This window comes from Pleurodeles waltl, chromosome 5 (assembly GCF_031143425.1).
Source record: "Pleurodeles waltl isolate 20211129_DDA chromosome 5, aPleWal1.hap1.20221129, whole genome shotgun sequence".
In the NCBI taxonomy this organism is placed as follows: domain Eukaryota; kingdom Metazoa; phylum Chordata; class Amphibia; order Caudata; family Salamandridae; genus Pleurodeles; species Pleurodeles waltl.
The window spans coordinates 933,854,131-933,865,309 of NC_090444.1; the positions used below are offsets into that span (position 1 = coordinate 933,854,131).

Below are 11,179 nucleotides of genomic sequence, written 5' to 3' on the forward strand. Positions count from 1 at the left end.
CCCCCCCCCCACCCCACACCCCCCCTCTTTCCAATCTACTGGTTTACCATTCTTAAATTATCAGGTGAAATGTCAGACGGATGTCAGATACATTATCCCTAGATACCCATCATACTTTTTGAAGTCAAATCATGCAACAGATGCCCCACCAAATCGACCTCCTTGGCTTTAACTTACATTGTTGACTGCATGATCACACACACATTTTCCAAATACAAATATTGGCTACATAGGTTCAATGAAACATGAAAAGGTCAGTGTTTTACAATAATTTATTTTAAACGGTGCAAAAAACATGTTGCAAAAATCAGAACAAAGAAAACCTGTTCATATTTCATTCATAAAACTGAATTGCATTAGTACATTTATCTACATACATACGCATCTGTAAAATATATTTACAAGCGCTCATTTGCTCCAGGAAAAATCTGGAAGCTAGTCAGTACATCATACACTAGGTTTGCCTTTCTTTGGCATGTGACGTAACAGTCCAGGAGTTTTTAACTGGAACCTGAGGGGCGGCGGCTTTGTGTTGCACGTTAAAAAGGTTGTAAACGTCTGCCCATCTAAAAATCAACCGGCATACTTTTTTTTTTTTAAATTATATAAACACTAACAGCCACATACTGCTTTAAACCGGATTTGATTTTCACCAAAGAGCAGCAGGTCCTTAAAATTGTGGTTAAACACCAATTCCTTGGCAACTCAACATTAAAAGCATGGCAAATTACACGAATTAAAAAATGTTTTTTGTTTTTGAATACAACGGTTACATCACAACTTCGTTGAACAGACTAACCCAATGATCCAGTAAAAAGAGAGCAGTAGTTTCCAATAGGGGTTCGTCACAATCTTCGCAAATTCTGTTTGCTTTTTTTGCTTCCTGGCAGTGGTCCTTGCCTGACAATGTCATAAGTGTGCGGTCTGCTGCTCATACAGTCCTTTGAAAAGTGATACTTACAGTGGCATTTTGTGCAAAAGTCAAAGCCACAACTGTCCCTGCTGCATGTAGCCCTGTGCGTGTAAGAATCATATTTTGCAGGGGACAGACAACTCACGCAAACTCTAAGGCTCTCGTCATTTTTTAGAGATTTTGCCGCCTGAAAAGAAAAAAATATATATTAAGATTAGAGCTATCGTTGCAATTACAAATGAGAATGAAAAATCTAGTTATTAATTATGCTTTGGCTGCATTAATAGTTCCAAGTAGGATGTCAAAAATTAAAGATTACATTGCTAACTCCCATATATGGACAAAATGTTGCACCAAGTAAGCTTTGGTGTTTCAGTCAGTTCAGCAAGTTGGTTTACACTATTCAGTTAATTCTAGCTGTTGAAGTAACTTCAAACCTGAACTGTGCCACTAGGAAGATGCATTACCAACATTTAACTTCAAATGCATTTTATCAAATGCTACATACTAGAACAGAGATCACAATCTGGATGCCACAGGTATGGTACTAGATCGTCATCTTTACGTAATATAGCCAGGCAGCGCCCTAATTATTTTATACAAAAAATAACTTTGGTGTTAAATCTACACCCAGTGCATCATTTTAGTAAATGATGTTTAGGACGAAAAAAAGACTACGTTTCTAGATACTATATTCGCACATACAAGCGCTATCAACATCTTGCAGCTCCTTAAGGATTTAGATTTCACAACAAAGAAAATGCTCAGAAGTTGTAGCCTTGAGGTGTTGAGTTAAAAAGCAGATGGTAGAGTAAAAGTTGTTTAGAAAGATGGGTGTAAACCATTATAACACATGGGACTCTAATCCCTGTATAAATGACAGCCACTAATTTCTTTATAATCAGCGACTTGTGATGTACCAAGTCGCTGATTATAAAGAAGAGATGTCAGAACAGGGCCATTACAGTAACGCTGTGAAGTCATTGCCTACTGCCAGACCCAGCAGCTTAGGCAAAAGGAAGGTGAAGTCACGGAGCACATTTAAAGCAGCTGTTTAAAACAAACGTAATTGACGTTGCTTCACCCTTCTGCTCTATTTTAATAGTTTACAATGAAAAGCAGAGAGAATGTTTATTCTTTGCACTCCTCTGATAAGCTAGAATCTTCCAGCACGTTCCTTTACATTCAGAACTATTGCAGGTTTTTGGTGTGCTTAGTTTTGCAGTAGGTTTTATTTTTATTCATGTTTGCAAACAGGCTGGCTCTTTCATAATGTTTTAAGAGGTCTGTGGGAAATGTGATGGTGCAGCCATGTATTATATGGGATGAGGTACCCCCCTCTAATGCATGATCAGGATATTGCAAGTCACCTTGGAGTTCAAAACTTTGTAAAGGAGCTCAGTCATGTTCCTCTATACATTTATGAAACTCCTTGGTGACTTACAATTTCCTTATAATGTACAGCAGGGGGCGCTTTATTCCCGTAAAACGTATTTGGATTACAATTTTTTCAGTGTAGGCATTTCAGAGAACTAAATGCAACTGAGTCACTGTTGCATACAGCTAGTACATTTTAGCTTAAAATTACTACCTTCCCATTCAGATTCCTTCATCTGTGCTAATAAGGGCTTATGCTCAAACTGCACCAGTGTATTTTTATTTTTTTTTGGTGCCTTTAACAGCCTAGGACTAGATACACCTGGGCAAAAACGCAGGCACATAGATGGTGCAAGCCAGTTTGAAGGCAGATACACAACTACTGTACATCTCCACCCAATCCCATTTTCTACGTCATAGAGTAGCAATTCAATTCTCGTTAGGATAAAAACATTTAAAGCAAGTTCAATATACCTCTGTAAATTCAGCATGACGACTGTATTGCACAGTTCCCTCGCTAGTCTGCAACTGCCTTGTAGATTTTTTAGAGGACTTGGATTTCGGACTGGCAGCTTTTTGAACCGATGTCAATGCTGCACGACGCAGAGCATAAGTCCTTGTAGCAGCATCAGGTGATAATTTTGCAGTGTTAGCCTGTTTTTAGATAAAGAAAGTAGTATTAGGGTCAATATTAATTAAATGAGCTGGACGGGCACAACAACACATAATTTGATCAACTAGCTTGCATGGGAAAGACATAAGCATGCTGCAAACTAATGTATGAATGCAAAGGAAATACACTGGTACACGGACATAAATGTTTCAATCAATTTGGTGGAATACTAATGAAAAGATTTTGCAAGCACCATCTGCTCCCAGTCGCCCCCACCTGATATACACCTGTGTGCATGCTGGACACTATGTGCAAACTTATGTTGCTTTTATTTACACACACACATTTATATATATACACACACACACACGTCTTGTAGGGGTAACTCACATTGTCTGCATGCACTGTTGTACGTGTCCACCAAAGTGCGCTTAAGCATGAGCCATAACTACCTCTTATCAGAAGTATAACTTTCAGTGAACACAAAGAGGGAAAGCTCCACTATGACCTGTATGTTTGTGTGCTTCATGATGTCTGTGTGAACTAATATTCAAAGTTGGTATTATCAACTACATACCCAAGGGATTCTATGAATACTTTTGATTCTCAAGAGAGGAAGCCTGATCCTGTGAGGCACCTACAGGCAGGACCATGTCGACCCACTTATGTTAGGGGCCATCATTCCCACTGAATATTTCACTGTTATTCTCACCAAAGACTAGTGATGGTAAATCTGATTTAAGATCCTGAAGGGGGATTTTAACTTGCAATTGTAATCCTGTAGTAAAAGAGATCCGCTTACAAACTACGTTGAGCCCACCTACTCACACTAGGAATTGTGGGTGAGGATCCGATGGAGCTTGCTACTGGTGGTACCTATGGGTGAGGATCACACTATTATATTCATGAGACACCAGGATAACACTAATTTACCTGGGTGCGGATTCTTTACCATCTTGAGGTATACTGGGGCCAGTCAGCTGACCTCTCGACTTAAAGAGATCACAATTTAATAGGTTAATCCTCACTTGTGTAATTATTAAATTATCCCATCTGCATTCCAAAATTCATAAAAGCTCAAAAATTACATTGCATATTTCTAGACCACTGCCTAGTAACCTTGCCATTTAAAAACAGACTCCTGGTTGGCCACTCAGCAGGCTTCCCCAGTATAACCTAAATGCAAACTGTTGCTGGTGGGGGCACAATAATTCCTTTCATCCACGTCACATTACCATTATAGGGAACAGTCAGTTCAAAGCCTGGGCCAGACTGTGTGAGAGAGGCATCCCTGTAGGTGCCATCTTACAGCCATCGGGAGAAGGTGCCTGGTAATTGGGGCCAAATTACTTGGTACCCTGCCAAAAGCAAACTGCTCACAAATACTTAGAGAATGAAGTGTGAAGGACCAAGCATGGGACTAGGGACTGGAGCATATGTGTATCCCAGTCCTGACCACTCCCACGCATGAGTTAAAACAAGTTCTAAAACCTTTACCAACGTAATGTGAACAATAAAGGTCTACCCGCCTTGTGTTAAACCATCAGCAACCCCCCTTAAGACAGAAAAAAAAAAAAAAAGTATCTACATTACCATTCAAGCGGATGTGTGTGAATAAAAGGAGTTCTTACCTTACCACAAGAAAAAAAAAAAAAAAAAAAAAAAATATATATATATATATATATATATAGCTATGCAACATTCTTAACTTTTTGAGCTGGATGGTGGGAAATCGATAGATATTTGGATGAGGTGGGATGTTAAAGATAGAACTTATCTACCAATTATGTTTATATAGATTTAAAGTCTCTTAAAATGACCACTAAAACAAACTGTATGGAGTTAGACAATCGGATCTTGCACTTTATTTGAAACCAACACGGTACTATTGTAGAACTCTGGCGTTTCCATATTTTGCTTCACTTAAAAAGATGGAAGACTGTACAAAGAATTCTACTAAAACCAATCGGAGTCTGGAATTAATCATGGAGGCCTCTTGTCTAGCCAATAGATAAAATACTATAAAGTATGTGGAGGATGGCTATAGATGATGTAAGAAAGTACCATCTTTCCTGGCATGTTACCCCCAATTTTACATGTATCTATGGGCTGCAGCATTTCTTCAGGCACCAAACTTCAGCGTCACCGGTACTCTGTCACCCATCTCATCCTGACGAGCGTGGCCCCTCGAACACAGGTGGTGGACCCAAGTAAACCAGACTGTCCAGTGGTCCAACTGTCCAAATTCGGAGGTGGGGAGTCCTTCCCTCTCCTCTCCATTAATCCTGAGTACCGTGTGAACTGCAGCTACAAGGGATTCTGTGCACATTTCCACAAACTCCTGCATGCATGGCCAAGCCTAGGTCCCGAGCACCCTGTCCTGCTATGCTCAGCTCCCTGAGCTGATCTCCGGTATCGTGGGACCCTCTTTTGCAGTGTTGAGACAACCGCAGTGTTCAGACTTCTTGAACCCATGTTCAAGGACTTCTGCGGGTGCTTCCTGCTTGTGCGTGGGCTCTCTACATGGCTGAGGGCCCCCTTTGTCTCCTCTCCCAAGTGGCAACATCCTGGTCCTTCCTGGGCAGCACCCTTTTTCTTGAACTGTGACTCTTGCAGCTAGCAAGGCTTGTTTGCAGTATTTTGCCAAGGAAACCACTCTGCATCCTCCAGCACTCCATGGGACATCTTCTGCATGAAAGAAGTTCCTATCACTTTTCTTTTTGCAGAATTTTCAGCTTCTTTCATCCGGAGGCAGCCATTTTGCACCGTCATCCATGGTTTGTGTTGCACCTAGGCCTCTTGCATCCTATTGTATTCTACAGTGTTTGCACTACTTTCTGACTGTTTTACTTACCAGATTTGGTTTGTTGTGTATATTTTGTGTATGTTACTTACCACCTAAGGAAGTATATCCTCCGAGATATTTTTGACACATTGTCACTAAAATGAAGTACCTTTATTTTTTAAGTAACTATGAGTATTGTCTTTCTTATGATATAGTACCTATTGATATAAGTGTATTGCATGAACTTTACATGTCTCCTAGTTCAGCCTTGGCTGCTCTGCTGTAGCTACCTCTATCAGCCTAAACTGCTAGAACACTACTACACTCTACTAATAAGGGATAACTGGACCTGGCACAAGGTGTAAGTACCATCGGTACCCACTATAAGCCAGGCCAGCCTCCTACAGATGAAATACCATAAAGCAGTAGTTCCCAACCTGTGGTCCGGTGCCCCTGAGGGGGCCCACGGCTGCTTAGAAAATGAAATTATATTAACAGACTAGATACCCAGCTTTTAATAACTCAGTGGGGGTCCTAGGTTTTAGTAATGACTCAGTGGGGGTCCACAGAAGTCAAAAGGTTGGGAACCACTACCATAAAGTATGTAGAGTGAGCAGGCACGCTGAAGTCTATTATTCATTATCTTACATAGTGAATTTGCTTAGTTTTCTTTCTTAACAAAATGTATCCAATTCAGAATCGAATTTTGTGCTTACAGCTTTAGACGTATAGTATTGTCTTTCATTAAAAAAAAGTTTGTACCTATCTGTTGATTGTAATGTTTAATTTGCCTATTCAGCAACATATCGCATAAACTTGAACTGAACACTCCAGCTAACATGTTACAGGCAACTGGATTGGCAAGAACTGATAGCAAGGAGGCAATCGAGGGTAGTGAGGGAGCAATGTCCAGCTCCCAACATGTCTGGCTAAAACCTCAAGTTGGTCACATCGCTCGTTTGCCTGTGGCCAATCAATATTCATTGCTGTCACTCATAAACCCCCCACTATGCCCAATCCTAACACAACCTCAGATAAGGGTGGGCTTTGTGCATTCTGCGCACTAGTGTTAAATGTCTATGACAACGTGTAGGCCAAGGAAGAAAAACACACAAGACAACACTTGACCATATCAAAGGAAGGTCAGAATACTTACAATAACTGTTTCCAGCGTGGTCAAATATAATGGGAACGCCCACTTATCAGCTGTTAACATGGTATTCCAGGTTCTACTTACGCCTGCCACACTATTCAAAGGAACAAAAAAAAGACAAGTCTTAATACAAGAATTCTGAATAAATGTTGATTGAAATTAAGACTTGCTGGTGTACCCAAATTCCCAAGTACCTCCTCCCCACACACCCCCAATTTACAGATTACAGCTGAAGAATAACCAACACTTAGCTTCATCCATAGCAGACAAGCTGCAGTATGGAACGAGCATTATAAGTGCTTAAGGATAGGGACTGCATTCTTCTAAAAAAAAAAAAAAAAAAAAAAAAAGAAGATCAGCCAGTGTGACCTATATGTATACACACACACATATATATATATACATATATATAAAATATTTAAAAAGCGGGATGACTAATAATGAAGACTGCTTCCACTACATCATGTATTGGTCACAATCACAAGACCAAATCAACCAGAAAAGTATTGTGGCTTAAGAACCACCATGAAAAGTACACATGACATTTTGCTGCAGACAAAAATAAACTTACTTTATTAAATCAATTTCACTAAGATGTCTTAAAATTTGTGCCACAAGGTGTCTGAAATCCCTTAGGAAAAGTTCGCCCAGAACATCCATTCGATCCAAGCCCATTTTTCTTCCAATCACATTCTTTAGTCCAAAATTTTTTTGGGAAACCATAGTGTCCACTACATGCCAATCCAGTTTTGCATTCCTCCTGGAACCCTTTTTCAAAGTTGAGCACACGACTTCCTCAAAACAGACAATTGGTAAATTTTGTTTCAGGAGTTGATGTGGAGACTGACTACGTAAAGGAGTCGGTGCATCAGCTAAGGAAATATCTCCAAGAAGTGCACCATCTCCAGGTTCTGTTAAATCACTGTTCAGGATGGAATTATATCCACTATCGTCTTGGGATTCACTACAATTAAGATCCAGGGATCTACACACATCAGTTCCATGTCGAGGAGTAACATTTTGATTTTCTTTGTCATATTTTGGCTTGTACTCATCTTTACTGTCTAATGTTCTTGCTGACACACAATCCAAGTCACTGTATGTGCCCTGTTCCTTTAGGTGACAAGCACATGGCGTTCCCTCGTAGTCTTGGCTGGAGAAATCTTCTAATTTTGTGTCTGTTGGTGGTTCTTGCTTTTTTGGAGATAGCCTGGTAGTGGTTTCACTTAGATGGCACTTCATCTTAAGACAGCTGGAATTTTTATTGAAGCCTAAAAAGAAGACAGACATGTCAAATGCTGTTTCAGATATCGTATATACAAGGGAAAAAATATACAGCCAAAAGCAGTGACTAGTGCTCTAAAGAGAAAACCCAGCTTTCTTAATGTAGAAAACAGGCTGAAACCCCATAGCTGGTCCAACACGGAATTGCAAGATTGGCTAGAGTAGCTGGCATTCGAGTTCGAACTACAGGAAGCATTCAGACTGCACAAGAGAGATTGCATAGTTACTGGCAGGGTAAAGGACACTTTGACGAAGAAATTAAATGACATTGTCAGGCAGAGTGAAGCGAATGCATGTAAAGACTATCTGGTGCAACTCCCAGAACCCCTCTCTCAAGAGCCAGGCCGATACTGAAAGGACAAAGCAGCCTATCCAGAGATTACTAAGGTTTGTAGAACAAACTTCATTCAGTGCAGCATCAAAGCTTTCATTACCACCCTCAAAAGAAAATAAACGTCATCGGAAATGCACAGTTGCACTTTAATGGTGACGAAGAAAGAAGCCTTCTATATTCCGGTCCCGATATGGGGCACTAAGCGGGGTAGTCATTTTTGACACTGAGTCTGCACACCTGCAGATCTAAATATAAGCTTTATCCCCCTTCAAACACCACAAACTCCACATCGGGCTCTGAGCTCTCTTCTTAAGCATAGAAGACTGAAAAGGGGCAGACCCTGAGACAATAGTTTCACAGTTGGACTCCAGCTGTACTTCCGTCTCATGAAGCAACAGGAGACTGTCTACCGTGGGAGCATAACGGCCACAGAGCACTCTTGGGGTGAGGAAATGCACTCATCTCATTCCAACTACCACGTCCTGAAACATGTAGGCATGCTTTAGGAGCGAAAACCATTACGCATACATTGTTTGCAGTTTGAGCTGAAAGAAGCTAGGTGCAGTGATTACGTGTTATGGTGTTTTTTTTTTTGGGGGGGGGGGGGGGGGGGGGGGGGGTTGCTGTTCATTCACACAAGTTACTGGAAGAGGAGCCCGTTTCAGCTTATCCATGTTTCTAGCAAACCAAAAAAAAAAAAAAACACAACAAAGACTGGAGGTGACCATCTCGAAATGGGTCGGTTTTCTGCAGTAAAGTACTCAATTGAATGAAACGGCGAATACTAAAATTCGGTGATCCAAGCATTTAATGTGTGCACATACATATACTGTTTTCTGCTCTGATGTCCAACAGTAGCACCAAAGAATGCGGAAAGTATACGTTATTAATGAGAGAGGGAATGCATGCACGTACAGGACCAGTAAGACTAAGGACGGGTTCATTAGGTCCAGGGGGCATTTGGCGCGAAGCATATTTTTTGTTATTTTCACTCTTTCTGCAGTGGTCGACATCATTTCATACTCATAGTTTCATAGAATAAAATAAAAAACACATTGTCGCATTCACTGTCTAGGGGCACTTTCTTCTAGTTTTCTCATCAGGAAGTGCTGCGACTCCGGGGGAGTACTATACCTCACGAAGAGCACTATGCAGACAATATACTAAACGAACCTCATCAGTCAGGCCCAGGTGGAACTCTCTGCCACGAGACGCCGCCATCAGCTTTTGTCTTTTGGCTTTAACGCCGGCTGATAACAGCTGACACGCACTGCTCCTAGAAGGACGCGGGAGAAAACAGTCGGACGTATATACCTAGATAGTCTTGCAAGACTTTCCCCCTCGTCCGGGAAGTCAGGCATCAACCTCTAAAGATAGCACTGGAGCCTAAATGTGACCTACTCGCGCTCTCACATTTAAGTGAAAAGAAACTTTCTAGACAACACAATTATAATATATTCTTCAGTTGCCACATCGCATTCTGCTCTTAGCGCCACTAGTAGCCACTGGACGTTGTCTACAGCAGGGAGGTAGGGGCCTGGATTAGGCGCGGCGCCACAAGCAGTTAAAGGAACAAGTTATCCCGCCGACTCTCCACAAACGCGTTCACTCGGATAGAAAGCGGCACCTGACTGACTCGTCATTGCTCTTGAAATCATCTACACTCTTGGCGCCAGAGTAGGACTAGGACACTAAATAAGCACAGAAACCAAAATAAAAACGACCCCCACAGTAAGCTGACAGATCAGCCCATCGGGTACTGCTTGATTGTCCAACAGGCCAATCTGACCCTGCTGGGCGCTACCCGCCTCTTCGCTCTCAAATACATAAGGGCTGCCCAACTCATTTTCGGCGCTTACCAGACTCGCCGGGCACAAACAGCAACAATAAAGGCGCTAGGTTCCACTTTAAACAGGAGAACAAATACTCTATGCCGTGACTACCCATTTGTGGTGACTTATGAAGTACGTCTCGGAATTCTATCCCATCTTGCACAGTAGAGTTTGCTACTGAAAGTATTTACATATCACACACCCCTATGGCAGTGTAGAACAGTATCACAATGGTCCGATCCCTACTCCGATGCTGATTATATCAAAGGCATGGTGGGGCTGATCAGTCCATTCACACTGCTACCAGTCAGCTTCACACATCACCGGCACGCAGTCCAGCCACCTACCTCTGACACCCCCTGCGCGCCTCTCATAAATTTCTCCAGAGATCGGGCAAGCCGATCCGCGTGTTTTCTGGGGAATTCGGAACGCGGGCAGTCTGCACTGTGAACTGAAGCAGTAAAAAGCGCCAGCTGAGAAATCTTTAAACCACTTTGAATTTCGTATCCAAAAGTACCCACAGCCAATCAGAAGAACGCGGGAGGGATGGAAGGCATGAAGCTACCAATCGAAATGCTCCAGAAGTCAATTCTGTGGCGGTAGCCAACCAGCGCTCGGGATTTCCCGTGCTCCCCTTCTAATCCTTTCCTCTACCCTTGGCAGACGCACAGGACAGTGGGCACGTACAGAGAAGGGCGGTTTAGGGACATCAAGGAAGGACGACCATAACATAACATCGAGTCGTGCCCGTTATTGCAGGAGACTTCACTGTCCACCACTGCTCGTATAGCATTCTGCAATACTAGTATAACTGTAAATACACATTTATAAATACCATATAGTTAGTTACAATAAATACATTACTTATTATATCGTGCGACTGTAAAG

General features: G+C 41.8%; 1 protein-coding gene across 1 annotated transcript; it reads right to left on the reverse strand.

The window, feature by feature from the left end:
• Positions 1–254: 254 nt before the first annotated feature.
• On the reverse strand, positions 255–10,794 carry FBXO5 (F-box protein 5). The gene is made up of 5 exons (XM_069235058.1): positions 10,639–10,794; positions 7,413–8,112; positions 6,845–6,935; positions 2,765–2,944; positions 255–1,100 (listed from the first exon to the last, which is right to left on the reverse strand). Exons 2-5 carry the CDS (start codon positions 8,081–8,083, stop codon positions 846–848), a joined length of 1,197 nt encoding a protein of 398 aa, XP_069091159.1. The 5' UTR covers positions 8,084–8,112; positions 10,639–10,794; the 3' UTR covers positions 255–845.
• Positions 10,795–11,179: the final 385 nt, after the last annotated feature.